The sequence below is a fragment of the Onychomys torridus genome, chromosome 4 (genome assembly GCF_903995425.1).
Source record: "Onychomys torridus chromosome 4, mOncTor1.1, whole genome shotgun sequence".
NCBI classification, from domain to species: Eukaryota; Metazoa; Chordata; class Mammalia; order Rodentia; family Cricetidae; genus Onychomys; species Onychomys torridus.
In genome coordinates, this window is record NC_050446.1 from 99,773,341 (window position 1) to 99,793,616 (window position 20,276).

Sequence of the window (20,276 nt, forward strand, 5' to 3'; positions counted from 1 at the left end):
TCCCAGGGTAGCTATTAATACAATCAAATACATTTGTAGATGACAGCATTCTAGCCTAATATCAAACAGTTAGACACACTGAAAACTGACCCCTGTTAGCAGAGCAGGTAGCCGTATGAAAGCATCTTGCTGATTGATGGTATCCCGTTAGCAGGAGAGTCATCATGTGATCTGTATACGCTGATGAGTATCACAAGCTGACCACATCTTCTGTAACACAGCCCACCTATTCCACTAAACATGGTTTCAAAAGGCCAGAAAGGAATTTTGACCAACCTCAGCTACACTTAATTTTTTTAAACATTGCCATCTTTAATTTTTTTCAAGCTCTTAAGACAATGTTGTTAATTCTCAGAGTCCAATACAATCCTTTTAAGACTCCATATACCTCAAAGATCTTGATGAAATGATAGCCTCTTCTATATCTACACACAGCTCCTAGGCTTTGCCCAGTACCCAGGCACCACAGACAGATCCGAAGTTTCCAGAAAGGACCATCCACGGGGCTCAAACTCAAATCTTTAGCTTAAATCTGGCCTAGGGTCTTATTGCTATACCCCTTCCAACTTCAAGGCTAGTTTGAAGCATACCGGGACCACACAGATACCACGGCTGGTCTTGTTAAAACCCTGTCCATGTCTCATGATTTTTACTCACAGAGAAGACAAGAGCACTCACATTATCATTGAATTAACTTTCTATCTGAATACTCAGTTGTAATTTTTCCTCCCTTAAAGTGCTATCAGATAAGAGGCCAGTCTAAGGGAAGGGTTTTATTTCTATCTTGATAATCATGCTCTTTCCAACACTGGGTAGCAGTCTGAGGACTTTCTGGTAGATGTAGGGATGTCCTGTATGTGCCTGAAACTCCCAGTTGACTTCACTGTCTTTTTCTGTTCCTCCAGCTCAGGTGCGCTTGATGGGTAAACTCTCCTTGTACACACAAAATCAAGCTACGATCAAATAAGAATATGCCGTGTTCAGTGTGTGGAGTGAGACACCCAGCCCATGAGGAAATTGCTATCCTGATCTCCAAACAGCTTCATTTTGTATTAATCCATCTTTAATTGAGTTCCAGCAGAAGCAAGCAAGGTAGTTTGCTTGGGAGTGATTCCAGGAAGCACCACTGTGGACTGAGGCTAAGTCCTGGTTAGGAATTATAGGAGACAGTACATAACAAATCTCAGAGCTATTCAGATTGAGAGCACAAAAGCCAGAGCACTGGTCCAACACCCTCTCCAGCAATCTGTCACTGATTGAAACTTGATTCTGTGTCCACTGACCCCAAAGTCCTTTCTGCTTCCTCTGCTCTGGACCATGCCTGGACAAAAAAATGTTGACCAAGCTTTCAGGCCAATTTCATGTGCTCCCCTGTGAGTGCCAAGGGAGGTGCGTGGGGCACCAAGATGGTCTACTGTGCCAGACAACCCATCTGAGCCAGCTAATGGGCTAACAAAAGCCCTAACTTATGAGGTCTCTAAGCAAAGAGGGAATCTTGACACACTGTAGTCTCTACTTGGACCAGATGAAAGAGAACACACTCACTCCACCCCAGTATTCCTGAAAATGTCCTCAAATGTGGACTAGCAGTAAGGGGGTGCATTTTCTCCCCAGAAACTGGAATGAAATAGAAATACACGTTTGTTTTGCCTTGGCAGTAGCTGGGATATTGAGGGCTGTTTACACAGACATGAACTTTAACTTTTTAAACAACTAATAAGGACTCGCCTCCCAGCCCCCACATTCCCCCATTCCAATACTTTGGATACCACACTTAAAATAAAAGAAACAATAAAACCAGAACGCAATGGCTCTCCAGCGTAAACTGAGTATGTTTATGTGGCCAGACAGAATAAATGCCATGTCTTATGTCATGTCTGTATGTCACTGTCTCTCATGTTTTCCTCATGGAAAGGCAAGTCTCTTGAGTTCCAAATAAGTTTTTCATCAGATCAGTTTCATATTTCAGTAGCACAAAAAAAAGGCTAGTTTTATGGAGTCAAAATTGTTCATTATATGATCATTTCAGTGACCAACTTTCCCAGTGTTTCCATTAGAGATTCAGAGATGAACAAGGTTGTACTGACATAGAAGGCCATCATCTTTATGCTCATCTTATACCCCATAGGCAATTTTCCTGTACAGAGTGGAGGAGGGAAGCAGGAGGCTAGATCCAGGAGCGTCTTTCCAAGAATTCTGGGCAAAGTAGAGAAGGCAGATGTTCTAGCGGGGGCGAAAAATGTATTGCAGGGAAAGAAAAAAACCTAAAAGCAAATTTAGGAGAAAATAGGGCATAACCACATAAAATAATATCGTCTCTAATGACATGTTAGACTCACTGGATCTGGAGCCACAGGAAGGCGATATCTGACCGGACGGGCAAGTGCACATATTTGGCCTCGAGCAGAATCCATCCCCACAGGAATGCCGGCAAATGGCTGCAAATGAAATCAGAAGTTCCTCAGCACACAGCTAGGCACAGGAGCTCAGTGCTCAGATGAGGGGCCTGGACCACTGGCCCTTGGGTATTCATTTATAAAACCAATCGAATGGAGTAAAGAAACCCTGGTTTGAAATCAGTAACTCCCTTATGGATATTGGTAGTTCTCTGCCTTTCTGCTCATTCAATAGGACCCAATAGCTCAAAATCCCTGGACAGGGTAATGAAGAGAAAACAAAACAAATAAAAACCTTGTAGCTAAACATATTTATATTCTCACAAGAACTCTGCTCTTATATTAATTTATAATTTAATAATGGAAACCTTACAACAGTGTTCTTGGCAGATGATTTTATAGTACACGTTTCATTGTTACTCTGTTCTGAATTATACTGACAGCCTTGAGGGGAGAATCCGGAATCCACCACTTAGTGCTGATTCCACAGTCAGGGAAACATCCACATCATCAACGTCACCCAGAGCCAAATGCTCTGCTAGTGTCCGAAGAGCCAATTAAATGGCAGATGACTTCAAGTTATCAGCAGACTAAGGCTCTGTCACTACTTCTTAGACTTACTGGCACAGTATACACCTTTGTCCAAACTCAAATGTCTTGTAAGATGCAAATGTGACATAAAAGGCTAAAATAATATACGGGGTAGAATATGCATTGAAACATGGAAAGAGATTTCGTAGATATAGCAAGCTATTATTAGATGGACTATCACAGAATCACAGCAATGTTTATTTTGATGCCTAATGAAAACTTTCTACAGGGAATTCCAAAGGACTAGGGGAAAGGATTCAACTGTCCAAAGTCTGTCATCCCCCTTAGTAAATGTTTGTTTATTTATTTTAGTGTGTGTGTGTGTGTGTGTGTGTGTGTGTGTGTGTGTGTGTGTGTTTAAACAAGGTATCTATGTATAGCTCTGACTGGCCTGGAACTTGCTATATAGATCAAGCTAACTTCAAATTTACAGAGTTCCAAACTTCTTTGCCTCCCAAGTGCTAGGATTAAAGTGTATACCACCATGCCTGCCTTTGTTTTAAAAGACATGGTCTCATTAAGTAGCCCAGGCTGACCTCAAGTTCTCAATCCTCCTGTCTCAGCCTCTGGAGTTCTGGGATTATGGTGCGTAATGTCACAGCTAGCTGGGACTCAACTTCGGATCATTAAAATAAGTCTCTTTGCTAAGAGCTAGACCTGCTTTTGCCCTCAAATTTAATAGACATGGTTTGGGAAGGCCTGGGCATATTACAGCCAAACAGGGAGGAATTACAGTGAGGAAGTCAGCAATGAGGAGCTTTTGTTCAAAATCCCATTAGCATGATTACACTAATCTATGCAGCCAGGAGCAGCATGTGCAAACAGCACACAACTTTAATCAAAGCGTCCCCACGGCTCCATTCTGTAGATTTAGAAATGTTCGAAAGGAAATCACTGATTAAAGAGGGCAATGTTTTGGAAAGCTATTGTGTTTCTCAAAGGGGATTCAGAATATGTAGGAAACTCTTAGCTGCAGGCGGCTGGGCTAGAAACACATCAATAGTATTCAGCAGCAAGTATCACCATGCAACTAATGCCACACTAACATGCGAATGACAGGTTATCTGTTTACTTACGAACAATACACTGATTTCCACCAGGTAAGGTTTTCCATCCAGGACAACAGTACGCATTATAACGTGATCCACAGACATTGGGTCTGAAACAAAAACACAGAATTCCATACTTTGAAAAATAAGATATAACCAAGCAAGAGAGAAGGAACACCCAAGTTATTAAGCAGAGTGAATCCCAGCAAACAGAGCGCAGTAAAATTTGGCGGCCCAATCAAGTTGAGTAGTTTAGGGCATTTGGAACATTTTAACGTAATGATATGGTAGGAAACCCTTAATACCAGCATACACACAGTACAGCAGGCCACGAAAACCCAGAGATGCCAGAGAGAGGGCCTGCCACCTCAGTGCACAGATGTGAAAGCCCATGGAGCTATGTAAACAGATCCAATTTAAACCAACTTCCTACAAAGCTGGACATCAAGGATCATATTAAAATCTGTTACATGCAAAGTTGTAAATGTCTACTCTCAGAAACTACATCTTTCCCCCCTCTGGCCCAGCTTACCTCTAAAATGTTACCACATTCTTCCTTTCACAAAAATTACAGGAATTCTAACTCTACCATCAGTCAGAAAAAAAGGGGCCAAAATATATAAATATTTCTTTAGCAAAGACTTAGAAACAGCCAATACCAGAAATCACTGGAAAATAAAAGCAGTATCACTCTGAGTTCACTGTTTACAGACAGCTTGTCACATGTCTTGGAGGAAAGCCTCCATTTGGAATCCAGGGGGTAGGTCTTTAACAGTTCCTGAGGGCAACCGGGTGAAGGTGTGGCTACCCCTGTATCAGAAAGGCAAGATGGAACACAGACTGAGAAGAAGCTGGCCCTCCACTGAGTGCATCCTCCGAGGCTAAGCATCGATGCCAGTTGCTGGCAATAGCCAACTATGAAGTTCATGGGTTGAGTGCTCAGCCCTGAATAGGTCCACCATACCAACCCCTGACCCAAGGCTCGGGGACATGATGAGAGAGGGGACATAAAGAATATAAGAGCCAGAAGGCCGGAGGAGAGCAGTGAGCTGCTGCCCTCGGGACCTGGCATGGCTGAGGCACTCGTGGACTCACAGCAGCTCTGGTTATCCACTCAAGCCAGTCAAAACTGCAGAACAGTTGGGGAAGGGGTCATGGGACCTCCCACCCCCAGTGGAGGGACTTTTGGAAGTTGATGGCTGCTGAGGGAGGAAGTCACAGCCCCTCATGCATGCCCACATGGGCAGCAGTAATTGGACTCAGTAGGTTATTAACTAAAAAGGAAGAAGAGGAAATAAATGAGTTGGAGCAGAGACATGGGGGGGTCTGGGGGGAGCTGGGGGGAGGTAGTAGGGGGTGGGTGTAATAAAAACACATAATATGAAATTCTCAGAGGTTAAAGAGTATTGTTTTTTAAAGGATCACATGTTTTACAGTCAATTTCACAAAACGAAGACATTCCGAGGCTTTCTAGTATAAATACCACAGTCCCTCAAGGATAACTCTTCAACACAACTGCATGGCGAAACCATATTTCTCAGCTGGGATACATCCAAAATCTGGATGCAAAGCCCTCCTGTGTGAACTCTACCCCCTTCTCTACCTCTTGCAGGGCAGGGGACTCAGGTAGAGTCTGTGCTTGTCCTTTACCTCTTCTATAATTCTAGAAATTCTGGAACAATCTACAGCATACCACATGCACTCCAGACTACCTGATGTCAGGGTCAGAGGGGAGCACTGAGCTGACAGAACAGATACTTGAACTTCATACCCAGCAACATGAAGTATGGGTGTCTAGACTCCAGAGGCATGATTTCATGGCCTTTCTGGTCTTCATTTATTTCAGCACACATTGTGATCATACGACATTTGCCTTGCCTACAGTGTATATGCATGTGTGTGCATGCGGGCATGCATGCAAGCATGTCCATAAAACAATGGACATCCAGGTCCTGCAGGTAAGAAGGAGAATAAAAGCACAAAGCACCATTACCATCCAAATGGGGTCATCTCACCTACTCAGCTTCCTCAGAAAGAGACCAAAGTGTACTAGAAACGTATCTGTGAGACAGGAGAGAAGGCTCAGTGGCTGTGCACTTGCTGCTCTGGAAAGAGGACCTGCGTTTGGCTCCCAGCACCCACATGGCAGCTCACAACTATCCCAGGGGGTCAGACAGGCTCCTCTGGCTTCCACAGGAGTCAAGCATGCACATAGTACACATACATATGCTGTGGGAATTCATTCCACCAATGGCTTTGGGGGTACAGACCCTAGGACGTGGCTTTCTATGTACGTGACCCCTTAAGAGCAGAGGGAGGCGAGGCATGCACTCTCTCACCACTCATACAATTAAAGCTTCAGGAAAACAAAATTTAACTGCATGAATCTTGTCATTCAGTCCTTCATGTGACAAAGTTTCATTTAGTCCCTCATGTGACAAAGTTGCAACCCAAACCTAAGCATGCAGAACATTCCGGGCAAGTAAAAGCCTGGAAGGAAATGTATAGGAAAACAGGATACAGGGATGTGGGGAGGAGGGGACTCGAACATTCTAAAGTCTATCAGCTTAAAATGACAGTCCAGCCAAATTCAATTGCCTCAACCCTTCCCCATCACCTGGCCCTTACAACAGCTCTGTTGGATCCCATCCAGCCCCCAAACCAAATCCTGGGATGGCTTCACAAGCCCCCTGAGCCTTTGCAGGGTGTCCAGGGGTTAAAGGTACTATGTTTCTTCAAGTAAAACCCAGGACTGTCTGATGTAAATGAGTCCATTTGCAGAGTGACATCATGTACAACACGGTGAAGGAGCTAATGGCAGAGGTCCCAGGGTCCATCACTTTGGTCCTCCGAAACAAGATAGTCAAAAGGTTTTTCCCCCCAAGTTATCAAAAAATGTTAGTACTGTGAACATCATTGTTTTTCTATATTTAGAATCATCCTATCACCCAAATCAGGGAAGACTACGGAATTTACCACAGTTACAAAGCAGGGAGTTAGTGTTCTAAGTCTTCACAGTGTAAAAGTCCCAGCACAGAGCTGGGGAGAGGGCTCAGTGGGTAAGAGCTCTCGGTGTGCCAGGATGAGAAACTGAGTTCAAATCTACATAAAAAGCTGGGTAGAACCACACACGAGCCTGTGAGCCTGGCCAGGCACTGATGCAGGCACAGCCAGGAGATCAAGGGGGCTCGCCAGGCTGCAGTCTAGTTCTACATTCAGTGAGAGACACCGTCTCAACAGACTGAAGGGGACTGTGATCGAGCAGGGCACTCGACATCCTCCTCTGGCCTTTACACACATGCACCAGACAGATACACTGCAAATACACTCACACATTAAATTTGTTTAATAAATAAATAAGGGCACAGTTGGCATGAATTCAGGAACAAATTGGAAAGAAAGGTTTGGAAATCAGTAAGACAACTGAGCCAAGAACCACAGGTGCTAAGAATACTACACAGTATTTAAAAAACAACTGACAAAGTTGTTCTTGAGTCAAACCTGGTCAACATAGTAAGTACCAGGCCAGCTAAGACTACACAGTGAGATCCTCTACCCCACCACACCACACCCCACCCCCCCCCACCACAACAACAATAAAAAAACCAAACCACCCCACCAGAAGAAAGGAAGCAGAGGGGATAAAGTATGCATCTCTCCATGAGCTAAGCTGTCATATTCCATTGTAAGAAATCAATGGCTACTGAGTCCAGACATAATGGCACAGGCGTAGTAGATGCCTCCACAAAGACATGTACGAGAACTGAAAACAGAAAAGACCACTGGGGAGGCAGTGGGGAGACCATTTGCTTCTCACTTACTTACTGCCCTTACACCACTGCTCATGCTTCAAACCTTAAATATTCGGCTAATAATCTGATCCTCATCTTTAAACTACAGCATCATTACTTTTAAACTGTAAATGCAGTCACCTCTCAGCAGAACATTATGTTTTTTAGAAGGGGGTAAAAAAATCCTGCTTCCTTCTCTAAGCCCTTTCAACAGAGCATCACACCATTTTACTATAGTTCCTCTAAAATCTACAGAATTTTGTACTGTGATTCACATCATGACTTTTTGTTCGATAATTTTATTTTTACTTTCTTTTTTGTGTTTTGCTTGTTTGTTTGTTGTTGTTGTTGCTGTTGTTTTCAAGACAGGTTTCTCTGTGTAGCCCTAGTTATCTTGGAACTCACTTTGTAGACCAGACTGGCTGACCTCAAACTCATTGATCCTTCTACCTCTGCCTCCTGAATATTAGGATTAAAGGCATGCTCCACTACTGCCCAGCTACTAATTTTATATTTTATAATAAATAGCATACTTTTACATTTTCAGTTGTTTCAACCAACATCATCATCCGATGACAGTTTTTAATCTGGCTCTCCTTTGGCTCCACAGAAAGTGTTATAGATATACAATTTCTTCCCTGTGACGTCAGTCTGGAGAATAGTGAACTAAGAGAAATTTCTTAAACATGCTGGGTAGAGTTTGTTCTACTGCACACAGACAAAAAAAAAAAAAAAAAAAAAAAAAAAAAAGCTCTAATCTAGAAACTAATGAATGTCTTGTTTTAGTTGGAAGGCAGTAAGACATGTAAAAGGAGACATGCTGGGCTGTCTTCCTTATAAAGGTTATTACTCTAAGATTTCAGTACAAACAGCATTTATAAGGAAGACACATTTTTAATGAAGTCACTCTTGTGTAAATGTGAGTATAGCATGCACATGACTTTCTCTTTCTTTTCATCATCCTGTCTACTGACCCACTACTCCCTGAACGTCATAGCTAACTGCTCTGTGCAGATTAGCCTTTGACAAATTAAGAAGAATTAAAATTCAGAGGGAACAGAACTTTTCACTAAATGCTAGGATTCCTTTCTTATGTTTCATTTCATAGCAACTCTTTGAGGTGAGTACTGTTGTTATTATCTTCTACTCGGAGGAAATTAGGACCTCAGGAGGGTTAAACCTCCTACCAACTACCAACATCCTGTATCTTAGAAATGCATCATGGGTGAATCTGAACTCAGGAAGTCTGCACTTGAGTCTGTTCTCTTAACCAACAAATTAGGGCACATATGTATTCAGAAAGGAAGATGATATTCTACTCGATGATAATAAAAGTCACAACATGTCTACTGATAGACTAGAGATAAGGGGTTAATTGGTTTTTACCTGTATTCTTACAGCCCATGGAATAAGAAGGGAATGTGTATATATACTACTTCATCATTGGGATACTTTAAAAAAAAAATAGTAAGGTCTTCATCTGTAACTTCTCTTACCCAACTCCATTACCCTGGGGGATGGTGAACCTCAACAGGCTTGCTGTTGGAGCCAGTTCAGACACAGCACTTGGAGGCTGTGTGGGCTAACTAAAGCCTCTCTCAGTAGAGCAAACAGCTGGGCTCTACCACGTCTGACCACATCATTGCAGGAATTGGCCTCTGTGCAAGATGTCTGCAGATGTCCACATTCCTCTAGCCAGACCCCACTTCTGCAAGCTTGGCCTGTCTAACAGCAAGATAGCCTTTCTGCTTCCTCTCCTAAGTGCAAAGCCTTTTCCAAATAGGGTGGGTGTAATAAAAACAAAGTCAGAGGGCTTTTATTTCATGTAAGAGTTTCCCAGCCTCTGCAGCAATTAGATACTTGCTTAAGGTAAGGGCAAAGGAGGCGGACTCTGTGCCACAAGTTACATGCTATTTCGACCTCTAAAGAAACACACTTTGACCACTGAGTACAAACACAAAGGAGAGTCAAGAATCTGTACTGTCATGTAACAAGGGTGCCCAGGACCCATGTGACATGTACCAAGATCATGTCTTAATACAGCTCCAGAGTTAGAGCCTTTCACTCTCCAAACTGTCCTAGATTGTGGAGCAATAAAAACACCAGAAGTGGTTCCATCTATAGTCAACTACATGTCATAAAGCACACAGCCCAGCATGCTTCTCCCATCCCAACCACCTCCCTTTGTTGTTTTAACACCTTTATCCTGATCCTCTGGGCTGAAAGCAGAGGTCAAGTCTGCAATGATGTGAATACCACATGTAAGTGTTCCAGCCCATCTGCCAGTCACAACAGTGTGAGTAATGGAGGCAGCTTCCATGACTGTCTCAGGCCTCAGCCAGACACTCGGGATCAGAGACGCACTTCTGGCTTGTCTGAGCCGACACTACCCAGGACACAGACAACCGTGACTCCCTACTTGGAAGGTACAAGCCAACCAACCTTTCTAATTTACTTCAAGAACCTTTTCTTAACAAAAATCATCAAAAATACTATTCTACAACAACCTAAAAACAAACAGAAAGACTAGTTAGTGCTCTGGTTTTTAATCCTTTGTCCCCTGCTTGTTTTCTCTGGCGCCAGTCAACTAGTGTCGCCAGTGCCTTCTCTCCCCAAACTGTGGCCTTGTGTCTTTTTCTCCTTCTTCCCTTCTTTCGGCCCCCTTCCCTCTTTGACCTTACCCTTTTCTTCTCTCCTTAGTGTCCATTTTCAGGACATCTAGAATGCAATGTTTCGTTACCACCGTCAACTCACTGAATCCAAGATCACACAGCTCATCTTCTTGTGCAGCCAGCAAGTTCATCACCATGTAAATATCAGATACATGATCAACTCGCCACTTTGCCCCAAATCACAAAGCTGGTCAAGAGTGTGATGTGACAAGCATGGAACCAGCTCTGTGGTCTCATCCCTCAAAACACATCCACGCTAACATGACCAAACTCATGAAAGAATTCCAATTAAGGGGCATTTTATGAAACATGTGGCCATCCTCAGTGGTGCCACAGTCATTACTAACAGGACAAAGCTTAAAAATTCTCTGTGGCTTAAAAAGCCGTACTGACTAAATGTAAGATGCAATATGGTAGGTACCCTGTGATGAGAGCAGGATAATTAGGCAAAAGGCAAGGGAAAGAATTGAAAATGGATTTAAGTGACTATGCATCAATCAGTACTTGTTCATTGATTGCAATGAATGTGCCCCAAGAGGCAGGATGCTATTCACAGGGGACACACACCGTGCCCTCACTCCTGGCCCATACAGCCCTGAAAGGTGGACACACAGAAACAGCTTCTCCAAACCTGGGCGGCCACTCTCAACTGACACTAATTTAATCCTTTTAGAAGCTCTTTCGGTGATTGGAACATCCACATGAACGTGTTTTTCTTGGGGGAAAGAAAGGAAGAATTTAAAGCTCAAAGCGTCTCTGAGGTTTATTATAACAGGAAACATGAAGCTGGGCTGTGAAAAACAGTGGTCCAGATGTTTAAAGAAAATCTCTAGGTGCGGCAGGTCCTGATTCCTCTGAGGCGCCGAGCACTTTCTGCTTCTGGTCCTCTGGAATAAATAGTCCTAAGAACACAGGACTCTGCTCAGATGCCTGGGCCACCTGAGTCTCCCCCAAAGTCCAAGCAGAAAACAATTAATTTGCTATGCGCTGGGGCCTATACTCTGGAGTGAGGATCTGCCTCTGAATACATGAAAGGAGCTCACACCAAGTTCATAGACAGAGGAATTTTAGCCCCAAAGCAGGAACTAGTTAGCCCTTGAGGAGTAAGGAAAGCTTGCCTAAAAAACAGAAAAACAGGCAGTCTCAAAGTTGTATTTCTCAAACCTCTGAGAAGAGTCGACCAGTAGCATCATGAAAACTCAAGGGGCTACATTTCAGAGTCCTGCGACCCTGGACTTTACCCACTGAGCTCAAGGTTGGCCATTACAAACTCATTGATATTTGTTTTCATTCCTGAAGCCAAAGCTACATTACACTTCTCCAAATGGTAGATGAAATTGTAGAAATGACTGAAAACATCAGATAAACAAAGAGGGATAATGGGAGCCTTGAAGGGATGGGCAATCTGAAGTAGCATATGAAATCCCCTTTTCCCACCTCCTTGGTATCTCCCGTACTTGAACTAGGGAATTAAGGCAAACCAGGATTCTCACACTTTGTGGAAAATCTCACACCAAGAGTTCTGCCTGGGGATATGATCTTTTCAGAGGGTTCTTGACACCCCAGGGAAAGCAGCTGATGGGTCCAGCTTAGAGAAAGCAGGGATTATAGGAGTGCAAGGTGACTCTGAGCTTTAGTTCTGAATGTTGGCAGCTCCTGGCTGCTGAGCAGATTGGGGCTCTGAAAGTTTATTTCTCTCTATTGGTATCTGAAGGTTAAAACCGCCTTCCCAAGAGAAACAGTGTGACTAGGTGGTGGTTTGGTCCCCAGACTAGACAAACAGCAGGCTCTCAGCTACTTTATCAGCTAAACGGACCATGGTGGACTGCCTTGGGAACATAACCACAGCTTACAATGTCTTGTGGGAAACATTCCATAGCAGGGAACCTGAAGGAACTTGGCCATGTAAACGCATGGTCCCAGAGAACAGAGGCTGGAGCAGACCAGGAGAAAGGGTTCCATGTGCGCTGCTGTAGAGAAGCCATCATCCATGCTGGGTGACGACTTTCCAGTATAGCGGCCTTGAGGTCACCATGCTGCTGTCAGTAGCCCCTCACCCATGATCTGTAAATAAGCCCAATACTTTTTTTGGTTCCCCAAGGTGAGTTATGATGGAATGGGACTTTGGTTTGTCCTTATAACCTGAGGCATGGGGATGGAGGGTGTGGAGGGGTGTTAAATGTTGACAGATCCACACATTAAGTTTCTAAAAAGTCAAGGAGGTTAGGCAGAGGCTCAGAGTTAGTATGGGTGTCACAGCTCTGAAGGAGAAGGTATCCTGTCAACTGGGAGTCAAGGAATACCACAAAGTCACACCCCACAACAAACCTCACTTAAGATTTATTGGGAAAGATACAAGAGAGTAGCTGCCACTGCTCAGGAGAGAATCAGCAAAGAACTGAGCAGGATGCAAACTTCTATAGGGTTTCTTAGAGGCAGAGCTTTCCAGGGTGGCCTGGGATTAGTGGGAATCTGGGGCCTGTTCTTGGGGAGAGCTCAGGGATTGGTGGGATTCTAGGGCCTGATCTTGGGGCTTTTTTTTTTCTGTATGGCAGAGCCTGACCACCTGAGTCTCCAGGGGCTTCCAGTTAGCACAATTATTTCATTGAAACTAGCAGTTGATACTGTCATGGTCTAAAACTTGACAGCTCTTTTTTTCACCTTTGCAATTAAAAGTAAAGTTGTAATCATTTACATATGTGCATATGGAAAAGCAATAAAAGTAGTGTACATTTGAAGGGGATTGATTAAATTAGCAATTTATCCAGCTCCTGTCTTGTCATGCTACAAAATACAAACAGTAATTAGCAAATTTGGGTGAACACTATAACTTACCAAACGAGTTCTTCCCCAAACCCTATCAGAAAAACACACTGCCCTGCTCATTTGCAGATGAGGAAATGGAAAAACTAGACTAAGGACATAACTTGTTTTAAAGACTACTCTATGGAGACTTAAATCACCAAGTATAACGCAAAAGAATATATGAATAAAACATTGCCAGATTCGTGCTGAAGAGCTTTGGAGCAAAGAACAGAAAGATGTTTCTCTAACAGCCCAAAGAAGATGTATCTTGCTGTTCACTGATCTGTGCAACAGTTTTGTGCTCTGGTTTTCTTTTATTAGGTCTGCAAAACAAAACAAACAAAAACCACTTCTTTTTAGACTGATTATACAATGTGTGTTGTAGTGGGGTTGATGTGAAAAGAATAGATCCATGTTTCTGTTACTAACATAGTTCCTGCAGGGTGAGTACAGAGCCAGTTCCCATGATTATGTTAGCCAACTCTCAAATGGTAAGGGTTTGAGGAACATGCACAAGTGTCTGGGTAGGTAGGAGGCAATATAATGATTCAAAATCTGTTTCAGCTGGTTCCAAAATGCACACTGACACCCACTTGAGCACTGAGTTTGACTTGTCTTTGGAAAAGTAGAGGCAGGCACGCTGCCCAGTGACCTAGCAGCTATCTAACCTTGCTTAGGAACACAGTGGGCCTCATGAAGTCGTGATGACCCATTTCATGAGAAATTAGAGTCCCTACCCACTTCCAGCATCACATATCTCCCCTAAAATCCAACATGAAAGCTTTCTCTCACCCAGGTGATAGCAGCATTGGCCTCCACAGGTGCCAGGACCAAGACACATGGGACAGTATTTATATTTCAAACTACAATTCATGTGAATGAAAACTAAATCCAAAGCTTCAACAATGCAATGTCCACTGACTAACATGCCTCTGGAGTTTCCAAATCTTTGTAGTCGTACCCACTGTGGGGAAAAAAAAAACAGAGCTGTGGTATCTCATTCAAATCACAAAAGCTGTACTCAGGCATTAATTAGTTAGGGTTTCTATTGCTTTGAGGAGACACCATGACCAATGACAACTCTTAGAAAGGACAGCATTTAACTGGGGCTGGCTCAGAGTTCAGAAATTCTGGCCATTATCATCATGGCAGGAAGCATGGCGGCACACAGGCAGACATGGTCCTGGAGAGGTAGCTGGGAATTCTACATTCGGATTGGCGGGCAGCAAGAAAACAGTGAATCTCTGGGCCTGGCTTGAGTATTTGAGACTTCAAAGCCCACCCCTAGTGACACACTTCCTCCAACAAGGCCAAACCTACTCCAAAAAGGCCACACCTCCTAATAGTGCCAATCCCTATGGGGGCCATTTTTATTCAAACCATCTCAACTCCTGAGACAGAAATGCTGAAATGAGGGTATAAACATTTCCTTCTGGACACTGAGTGAAATTTAAGTTAAAAACCTCTTCTTTCCAACTGTAGTGAAAAACAGTTGCCAACTCTTTATCGCGTCCTTGTGTGAAACCCCTTATCTTAAAATAAAATAAACCAGAGTGGTGCTGCACATCTGTAATCACAACAGTCAAGAGACTAAGACAGGAGGATTACCATGAGTTTGAGTATAGCCTAGGCTACATAGGTATACACAGATGACTAAGGTCACCCAGAACTACATGGCAAGACCCTTTCTCAAAATTAACTAATTTTAAAATAAAATAAAACCTTGTTTCCATTTTGACAGTTATAGTAGATCAGGGAACCAAAGGATTTGGGCTATGGAACAGACCTCCTCAGAGTTATCTTTCATTTGCCCCTCAAGTGCCAGGTTCACCCTTTAGAAACTTCCCACAATCTTCAACCTTGCAATAGCCAACCACTACTATTCCATGTTTCGTGATTCTTCTATATCCCTTGGGGTCATGGATCAGAACCTTGGCTGGCTATGAACCTTGAGTGTACATTCAAAACTACTTTACAAGCTTTACAGCATTAATAAACAAACAGGGAATGGCAGAATAAGAACATTGCCATTCCATTTCCCGAACAAATCAGTGGTTCTAGAAGATGGTCATCGATGGCTAAAGTCAGGGAGAGAAAGACTGCCATTACAAAAGTGCTTCCTAGAAAAAGAGCACAACCCATTTATCAAGTCTTCTTAACGAAAAGCTTGCAGAGTTCACAGCACACACAATCAGCCCACATCAGAGAAATTCAGTGCCCAGGTTAGGAAAGGCGCCACAGCAGTACACTCCAAGCATGGCCCACAATCTAGACACTACCACCCTACAGTCATGCAAGGAGTCTGGGCTGGAACGGAAGTCACCTTTCTGCACTGAGAAAGTCTTACAGTGGAAAGATGCCAGTTGCACTGAAGAAGGTTCTCAGTGTGTAGCGGCTTTACCCCTAGACACACCCTTCTTTTCGGATGACCAACACAGGTTGGCAGACAGGCACTGTAAGCAGCCCCGCTGCTGCCACTTTCTTCTAGAAGTAGATTATCAGGAGAAAATGAGAGAGCCCATCTACATTTTAAAAAATACATAAAGGGTGCTGGAGAGAAAGCTCAGAGGTTACGAGCACTGACTGCTCTTTCAGAGGTCCTGAGTGCAATTCCCAGCAACCACATGGTGGCTCACAACTATCTGTAATGAGATCTGGTGCCCTCTTCTGGCCTGCAGGCATTACACGCAGACATAACACTGTATACATAATAAATAAATAAATCTTTAAAAAAATACATAAAAGATGCATAAACCAATTACAAAATATGGACTTTATTTAGATACCAATTTCAATGAACTATTAAAATAAAATGTATAACTTAATTAAGGAGATTTTAAAACTCACCTACTATAATATTTAAAAACTAATGTTAAATGTGATATTGGTGTTGTATTTATGTTTCTTGAGGAAGGCCCACCTTTTAGAGGTTGAAATATTAACAAATATAAGAAATGTGGTGGGCATGGAAAGAGCACTGTCTATAAAATGTTTGCATGGGGACGTGGGGAGAGGCCAGGCACAGTAGTGTGTGTTCATAATCCCAGAACTGGGGAACAGCACATAGGAAGGTCTCTGGAGCTTGCTGGCTAGCCAGTCTAGGCTACTTTGCAAATTTTGATGACAATGAGAGACCTCAATCCAATAAAATAAAAGGGGTGGATGTCATCTAATGAATGGCACCCAAGGTTGTTCTCTGGCCTCTACATAAACATAGATACCCACACCAACACTCAGACACACAAAAGAACGTTTCAGGGGTTTACTTCAAAATAATTCATGGCAGCAGGAGAAGTAGATGAAACAAGATTAACTATATGAGTTCATGTGTGTGTGTGTGTGTGTGTGTGTGTGTGTGTGTGTGTGCATGTAAGTTGTGTAAGTGCAGTATACCTGTGTGCCATATGCATGTGGATGCATATAAACACAGGTTCCCATGCCCTTACATGCAGAAGCTTGAGGGGGATATTGAGTGTCCTTCTCTATTGCTCTCCACTGACTCCTTTGAAACAGGGTAACCCACTAAACCTCAGCTGGGCTGGTCATCAACAAGCACCAGCAATTCTCCATCAGATGTATGTACCCATACTCAGCTTCCTGTGTGGGTTCTGGGGATCTGAACTCGGGTCCTCATGATGAGAAAACAAGTACTGTCACCTGTGGCACCATCTCCCCAGTCCCAAGTCTGACTATTATTGGGAATAGAAATAGGAAGCTAAGATGTCACTGCCTTTTCCTCCCCAGGTTTGTGCAAACCTGACAGTCTTCACATTGAAAAGTTAAACGGTGACTTTGTAGTATCATCTGGTCCATCCTGACTGCCACAGTCTTTGACAGACCATCAGCTCCTTGCTTGTTTTCTTCCTTCATTTCCTTGACAAACCATTTGTATCTGCTGTATGCCTCAGTAGTCCTGAGAGGGACCAAGACCCAGACTGGAAAGAACAAGAGTCCAAGCCAACCATCTCCAACGATTGATGAGAACTAGCTATTGTGAGGATGATGCTGACCAGATGGGGAACCCAAGAACAAACAGCTTGAGCAGACCTGTGCAAGTCCTTAAGTGCACTAGCCCTGTTCCATTCTCACATACACCCTCTATCTTTCTCAATGATGAACCCATTCATTAAGAAATGCATTTGAAGGGAAAGACATTGGTCTGTGTTAGGCCTAGAGGGGATGATTTGGGCTTTTCTATACCTGGAAGTTGTCATAGTTTACAGTCATAGGGAACATAAAATGTAGAGGATGGCATCACTCAGCAAGGAATCTCCAATGTTTCCTCACACGTCAGTGAGTGAGAAGGTGTAATCATTTATTTTCAAGAAAAAACAAATGGTAAGTCAGCCTGAGCTCAAACACACCTAGAGTCTTGCTTTCAAATGTTCAGCCATGTCTAGATTGCTTACAGAAGGATACAATGATTTACATATATAAGAGTAGGGAAAAAAATTCAAAGTTTTAAAGGAAATACTTATTTTATTTTAGGTTTATTTTTCTCCTGGAAGTTGATGAAGCACAGAAAATACTCATATTTGCTTTTATGATTTTTTTTTAAATAAATGTTGATAGTCATTTGGTTACCTATAATAGCATTCTATCCACCCTCATTGCCACATGGAGACACACCAGGCACTGTACTAGGAATGTGTCCTGCACCATGTCATTAAATGTTGGACAACACAAAAAGGCGTGTGCTATAATTTTGTTTACAAGGTAATAAATGAGGCTTACAGAGGTCACCCCACTTCTCTGAGGTTTCTTCCCAGTAGGTGGTGGAGCCAGGATCTGACCCAAGTATGTCTATCCCCACATTCCCAAGCCTCCCTGAAAGCATGGCCAATGGTGATTAGTGTTCATTGAAAATGACTCCTCTATCTTTTAAAATATAGTCCCACAAGCAATACCACTCTACCCCATTACCCACAACCAGGCTCAAACAGGAAACAGTGTGAGGTAATTATAGCATATCCCCTAGCCACCAGTTCTGGGGTTTTATGACTGAACTGCCAAATCACTCCTAGCCAACTCTGAAGGAAATGTTCAGACACTTTCTCGGGTTCCAGCTAAAACGTCCACTGTGTGGCCCTGGGGAGTAGAGCGCTCACAGGGTGGTAATGGGATATACAATTTGCAAACTCGAGGTCAGAGGCCTAAACTCTCGGGTGTGAAACAGCAGCAGTCCATGGGAGATGAAAAACTACTCGTGGACTTGAAGGGTGTATGTTAATTCTCCCCTTGCCCGGCCCTTGTCCACATCATCTCTGACTTTACCCATATGCGTAGAGAAAGATATTCTGTAGGTAGGTCTGTCCAGAATTGTTGGAAAGAAGAGTACTACCAATGGCTTGAGAAGGGTGTTCATTCTGAAAGCTAAGGATTCAGTCCAACTCAAACACAGCTAATGCTCAATAAAATTGTCATTAAAATTAAGCAGGTGTTCTCGAGACTTATGGGGGGGGCTACAGAAGAAAATGCAAGAATTCAAAACAATATTTTCATGTTGGCGTATTTATCTCATAGAGTCTAACTGCATAAATCAGTAACTGGATAACTGAATATGCAAGTTATAAAGGAAAAGATTGTGCTTAACTGCAATCGAGAATTGTCCTAGCCCATGCCAGATCTCCAGATCCCTCACCTGTCAATTAGAAGTATGAGGGTGGGGTGGGGACACAGAGAGGCGAATCACTCCTTTGACCCCCAGAGGTGACTCCTGCTTTCCTTCTGTCTAACTCTCTCCCTGATGCCTTTATTAAACTAGGCTCTTTTAGAAACCCTTCTTCCTCCCGAGACTACTAAATGGAGCCTTTCATTGATGGGCAGGTAAAAGTAAATATCTAAAATCTACTGCAGAGTGCTCTCCCACCAAGGGTCACCTAGTGAGATACTGATCACACTGCCAAAGAAAGAAAGAGAGAGAGGGAGGGAGGAAGGGAGGGACGGGAGGGAGGGAGGGAAGAAGGAAGGAAGGAAGGAAGGAAGGAAGGAAGGAAGGAAGGAAGGAAGGAAGGAAGGAAGGGAGAAAGAAAGAAAGAATTCAAGCATACTTGGGTATCGTGTCACACACTTACAATCTTATCACTTGGGAGGCAGAGGCAAGGGGATAGCTGGCAAGTTCAAAGCCAACATGGTCTATACAGCAAGTTCTAGGCTAGCCTGGTCTATATAGCAAGTTCTAGGCTAGCCTGGTCTATACAGCAAGTTCAAAGCCAGCCTGGTCTATACAGCAAATTCTAGGCTAGCATGGTCTATACAGCAAGTTCAAAGCCAGCCTGGTCTATACAGCAAATTCTAGGCTAGCATGGTCTATACAGCAAGTTCAACGCCAGCCTGGTCTACATAGTGAGACCATGTTTCCAGAAAGATAGAAGAGAGAGAGGTGTGGGGGGTGGGGAGGGAGAGAGACAGGGAGGGAAGGAAAGAAAAGAAGGGAAGTGCCGTGCTTATTATGACAGAGGTTATCTCATACCTAGAATATCAGAAGACTTGAAGACACCAGTCAACTCTCCGGAATATGAACACAGAAAGACACAATGCACTACCCAACATCATGCTTCTACTTAAACCAGATCTGTCCCTCTGTGGTTTCTACAGCCATGAAATAAAGAAGAAAATCTGCACCACTGGTGCTTTTGAATGGCCCTTCTCTGGGTCTTGGCTAGCATCTAAAATCTCCTAAAATTCATCTCTTTCTAACTCATTTGTAAACATGCTTCTCACAAATGCCACCAAGAAAGACTTTGAAGGTATTCCCAAAGGGGCTGGAGAGTGAGCACAGAAATTCAGAGCACCTATTACAGAGATCCAAGTTCGTCTCCCAGCACCCACGTTGTGTGACTCACAGATTCATGCCTTCTTCTGAACTCCTTAAGTACCTGCACTCACAAGTACACAGCCACATACGCATACTGATGATTAAAAAGTAAAGAAATCTTTTTAAAGGTATTCACAAAGACATAATCCTGTTGA

The 20,276-nt window shown here is 43.2% G+C and overlaps 1 protein-coding gene across 3 annotated transcripts in view; it reads right to left on the minus strand.

Moving 5' to 3' along the window:
- The window catches only part of Fbn1 (fibrillin 1), a 208,433-nt gene that overhangs the window by 175,966 nt on the left and 12,191 nt on the right, over positions 1–20,276 (minus strand). For all 3 annotated transcript variants that reach the window (XM_036183938.1, XM_036183937.1, XM_036183939.1), the window contains exons 3-4: positions 4,064–4,146; positions 2,340–2,438 (exon numbers count right to left, since the gene is read on the minus strand). In XM_036183938.1, coding sequence (XP_036039831.1) covers positions 2,340–2,438; positions 4,064–4,146 — 182 coding nt within the window. The remainder of the gene's footprint in view (positions 1–2,339; positions 2,439–4,063; positions 4,147–20,276) is intronic.